We start from the raw sequence: 4,552 nt of genomic DNA, 5'->3' as shown, positions 1-4,552 counted from the left end.
TGAGCTACGTGCACCGGGACCTGGCTGCCCGCAACATCCTGGTCAACAGCAACCTGGTCTGCAAGGTCTCCGATTTCGGGCTCTCCAGGGTGCTGGAGGACGACCCCGAAGCCACCTACACCACCAGCGTAAGGGCACCTTTGCTTTTTTTACTTTGTGCTTTTGCATTTTTGCTTTTTGCACCTTTGCAAATTTTTTTTCGCATCGTGTTTTGCAGGTTTGCATTGTTGCATTGCTTTTTGCTTCGCTGCATTTTCCTGTTGGTTTTTGCACCTTTGCATTTTTGCTTTTTGTGCTGTTGATTATTTTTTTTTTCATCATTTTTTGTAGTTCTGGATTTTTATATTGCTTTTTGCATCACTGCATTTTTGTGTTGGTTTTTGCACCTTGGCATTTTTGCTTTTTGCACTTTTGTGGGGTTTTTTTTCACCATTTTTTTGCAGTTTTGTGTTTTTTCTTGCTCTTTGTGTCACTGCATTTTTTGCATCTCTGCATTCTTGCACTCTTTTTTTTTTTGCATCTGCATTATTGCATTGCTTTTTCGCACCTTTGAATGTTTTTGCATCTTTTTTGCAGTTTTGCTTTCTTGCATTGCTTTTTGCATTGCTGCATTTTCCTGTTGCTTTTTGCACCTTTGCATTTTTGGTTTTTGCACCTTTACATTTTTTGCATCGTTTCTTGCAGGTTTGCATTCTTGTGTTGCTTTTTGCATCACTGCATTTTCCTGTTGCTTTTTGCACCTTTGCATTTTTGGTTTTTGCACCTTTACATTGCTTTTTGCACCTTTGCATTTTTGCTTTTTGCACCTTTACATTTTTTGCATCGTTTCTTGCAGGTTTGCATTCTTGTGTTGCTTTTTGCATCACTGCATTTTCCTGTTGGTTTTTGCACCGCTGCATTCTTGCAATCTTTTTCACTGCATTTTCCTGTTGCATTGCTTTTTGCACCTTTGCATTTTTGCTTTTCGCATCTTTGCACTTTTTGCATCGCTTTTGCAGTTCTGTGTTCTTGCACTGCTTTTTGCATATCTGCATTTTTGCATCAGTTTGTGCACCTTTGCATTTTTGCTTTTTTGCACCTTTGCATTTTTTGCATAGTTTTTTGACGTTCTGCATTCTTGCATTGCTTTTTTGCATTATTGCATCCTTGTGCTTTTTTGCATCTTTGCCTTATTGCCTTGCTTTTTGCACCTTTGCATTTTTGCTTTTCACGTCTTTGCACGTTCTGCATTGGTTTTGCAGTTCTGCGTTCTTGCACTGCTTTTTGCATTGCTGCATCCTTGTGCTTTTTTGCATCTTTGCATCATTGCATTGCTTTTTGCACCCTTACAATTTTTTTGCATCCTTTTTTTGCAGTTCCGCCCTCTTGCATTGCATGCATCGCGTCGCTTTTTTTTGCACCTTCGCGCTCTTGCCCTTCTTTATCATTCCTTTCCACTTTTGCATCATTTTTTCCCATCGTACCAGGGAGGGAAGATCCCCATCCGCTGGACAGCCCCCGAAGCCATCTCCTTCCGCAAGTTCACCTCCGCCAGCGACGTCTGGAGCTACGGCATCGTCATGTGGGAGGTGATGTCCTACGGCGAGCGCCCGTACTGGGAGCTCTCCAACCACGAGGTCAGCACCCGCCTTCTCCCAGCACCCAGCTTTTGGGGGGATTTTCTTGCAAAAAAGCCTTTTTATCAGCAGCACCGCTCATCCTCCTCCTCCTCCCGGCAGGTGATGAAGGCCATCAACGAGGGCTTGCGCATGCCCGCGCCCCCCGACTGTCCCTCCGCCATCTACCAGCTGATGCTGCAGTGCTGGCAGCAGGAGCGCACCCGGCGCCCCAAGTTCGCCGACATCGTCAGCATCCTCGACAAGCTCGTCCGCGCGCCCGAGGCGCTCAAGGCGCTGGCCGACTTCGACCCCCGGTGAGCGGTGGGACGGGGGCGAGGAGGGGGGAAAAGGGGGGTGCAATCTGCAGTGTTGCACTCTTGCACCTTTGCACCTTTGGCTTGCTTTTTGCACTTTTGCATTTTTGCTTTTTGCACCTTTGCAAATTTTTTTGCATCATTTTTGGTGGTTTTGCATTGTTGCATTGCTTTTTGCATCGCTGCATTTTCGTGTTGATTTTTTGCACCTTTGCATTTTTGCTTTTTGCAATTTTGCAAAATTTCTTGCATTCTTTTCTTGCAGGTTTGCGCTCTTGCATTGCTCTTTGCATCTCTGCATTCTTGCGCTCTTTTTTGCGTCTTTGCACGTTTTTTTGCATCATTTTTTGCAGGTTTGCATTCTTGCATCTGTCCATTTCTGCATCACTTTTTGAATCCTTCTGCTCCTCTGCCATTTTTGCACCCTTCCATTTTTGCATCGTTTTTTCGTCTTGCAATCTTTGCATCATTTTTTGCACCCTTCCCTTTCCACATATTTTTTTTCGTCTTTCAATTTTTGCACCAGATTTGCACCATTCCAGTTCTGCAACAATTTTTTGCACCCTTCTATTTCCACATAGTTTCTTGCACCTTTGCATTTTTGCTTTTCGCACCTTTGCAAATTTTTTTGCATCATTTTTGGTGGCTTTGCATTCTTGCCTTGCTTTTTGCATCGCTGCATTTTTGCTTTTTGAACCTTTGCACATTTTTTTGTGCATTTGAACCTTTGCATTTTTTTTGCATAATTGTTTGCAGGTTTGCACCCTTGCATTGGGTTTTGCATCTCTGCACTCTTGTGCTGTGTTTTTGCATCTTGGCATTTTTGCTTTTTGAACCTTTGCACATTTTTTTGCATAGTTTTTTGCAGGTTTGCATTCTTGCAGCTTTCCATTTCTGCATCACTTTTTGCATCCTGCTCCTCTACCATTTTTTGCACCCTTCCGTTTTTGCACTGTTTTTTCATCTTGCAATCTTTGCATCATTTTTTTGCTCCTTTCCCTTTCTGCATCATTTTTGTCATTTTCGATTTTTCCAGCTTTCCATTTCTGCATCTCTTTTTGCACCTTGCAATACCCACACCATTTTTTGCACCCTTCCATTTCTCCGTTATTTTTTGTGCCCCTTTCCCTGACTGCCCCCCTGTCCCCTGTGGCAGGGTGTCCCTGCGGCTGCCCGGCGGGGCTGTCCCCGGGGGGGTCCCCTTCGCGTCGGTGCCCGAGTGGCTGGAGTCCATCCGCATGCCCCAGTACACGCAGCACTTCCTGGCCGCCGGCTACGGCTCCATCGACAAGGTCCTGCACATGACACCCGAGTGAGTCCCCGAGTGTCCCCACCTGTCCCCTCCCTGTCCCCTTGGTGTCCCTGGCGTGTCCCCATGCTGTCCCCATGCTGTCCCTGGGGTGTCCCCATACCATCCCTGTACTGTCCCCTTGCTGTCCCCATACTGTCCCCGTGGTGTCCCTGTACTGTCCCCATGCTGTCCCTAGGGTGTGTCCCCATGCTGACCCCATACTGTCCCCATGCTGTCCCTAGGGTGTGTCCCTTTGGTGTCCCCATACTGTCCCCATGGTGTCTCCATACTGCACCCATGGTGTCCCCATGCTGTCCCTGGGGTGTCCCCATACCATCCCTGTACTGTCCCCTTGCTGTCCCCATACTGTCTCCGTGGTGTCCCTGTACTGTCCCCATGCTGTCCCTAGAGTGTGTCCCTTTGGTGTCCCCATACTGTCCCCATGCTGACCCCATACTGTACCCATGGTGTCCCCATGCTGTCCCTAAGGTGTGTCCCTTGGTGCCCCCATGCTGTCCCTGGGGTGTCCCCATAATATCCCTGTACTGTCCCCATGCTGTCCCTATGCTGTCCCTAGTGTGTGTCCCTTTACTGACCCCATGCTGACCCCATACTGACCCCATGCTGTCCCTAGGGTGTGTCCCTTTGGTGTCTCCATCATCTGTCCCTAGGGTGTGTCCCCATACTGTCCCCATGGTGTCTCCATACTGCACCCATGGTGTCCCCTTGCTGTCCCCTTGGTGTCCCCATACTGTCCCTATGCTGTCCCCATCCTGTCCTCATACTGACCCTGTGGTGTCCCTTTGATGTCCCCATGCCATCCCTATGCTGTCTCTATAGTGTGTCCGTTTAGTGTCCCCATGCTGTTCCCATACTATCCCTTTCATGTCCCCGTGCTCTCCCTATACCATCCCCATGCTGTCCCTATGGTGTGTCCCCTCGGTGTCCCCATACTGTCCCCTTGGTGTCCCCATGCCGCCCTTGTAGTGTTCCCTTGCTGTCCCCATCATGTTCCCGTGCTGTCCCCATACTGTCCCCATGCTGACAGCACACTGTCCCCATGACATCCCCAGGCTGTGCCCCCTTGGTGTCCCCATGCTGTCCCCAGGCTGTGCCCCCTTGGTGTCCCCATACAGTCCCCAGGCCGTCCTGAGGCTGTGCCCCCTTGGTGTCCCCATACTGTCCCCACACCGTGCCCCCTTGGTGTCCCCATCCAGACCCCACCCTGTCCCCACACCATCCCCTCTGCCTCCTGCGGGGACGGTGACACTCTGGGAACAGGAACCACTGCAGTGGCCGTGGCGGTGTCCCCAGGGCCAGACTAACGAGAGCTTGGGATGAGCTGCATC

General features: G+C 49.3%; 1 protein-coding gene across 1 annotated transcript in view; it reads left to right on the top strand.

The window, feature by feature from the left end:
- The window catches only part of LOC104464265 (ephrin type-A receptor 2-like), a gene marked incomplete at both ends in the record, with an annotated part of 3,481 nt that extends 257 nt beyond the window's left edge, over window positions 1-3,224 (top strand). Inside the window, 4 exons of the mRNA XM_010076921.1 lie at window positions 5-128; window positions 1,467-1,616; window positions 1,719-1,912; window positions 3,069-3,224. Coding sequence (XP_010075223.1) covers window positions 5-128; window positions 1,467-1,616; window positions 1,719-1,912; window positions 3,069-3,224 — 624 coding nt within the window. The remainder of the gene's footprint in view (window positions 1-4; window positions 129-1,466; window positions 1,617-1,718; window positions 1,913-3,068) is intronic.
- Window positions 3,225-4,552: the final 1,328 nt, after the last annotated feature.

Source organism: Pterocles gutturalis, unplaced genomic scaffold (assembly GCF_000699245.1).
Source record: "Pterocles gutturalis isolate BGI_N339 unplaced genomic scaffold, ASM69924v1 scaffold10148, whole genome shotgun sequence".
NCBI classification, from domain to species: domain Eukaryota; kingdom Metazoa; phylum Chordata; class Aves; order Pterocliformes; family Pteroclidae; genus Pterocles; species Pterocles gutturalis.
Note: the sequence above shows the minus strand (reverse complement) of the source record. Positions and strands in the feature narration are given on the sequence as shown.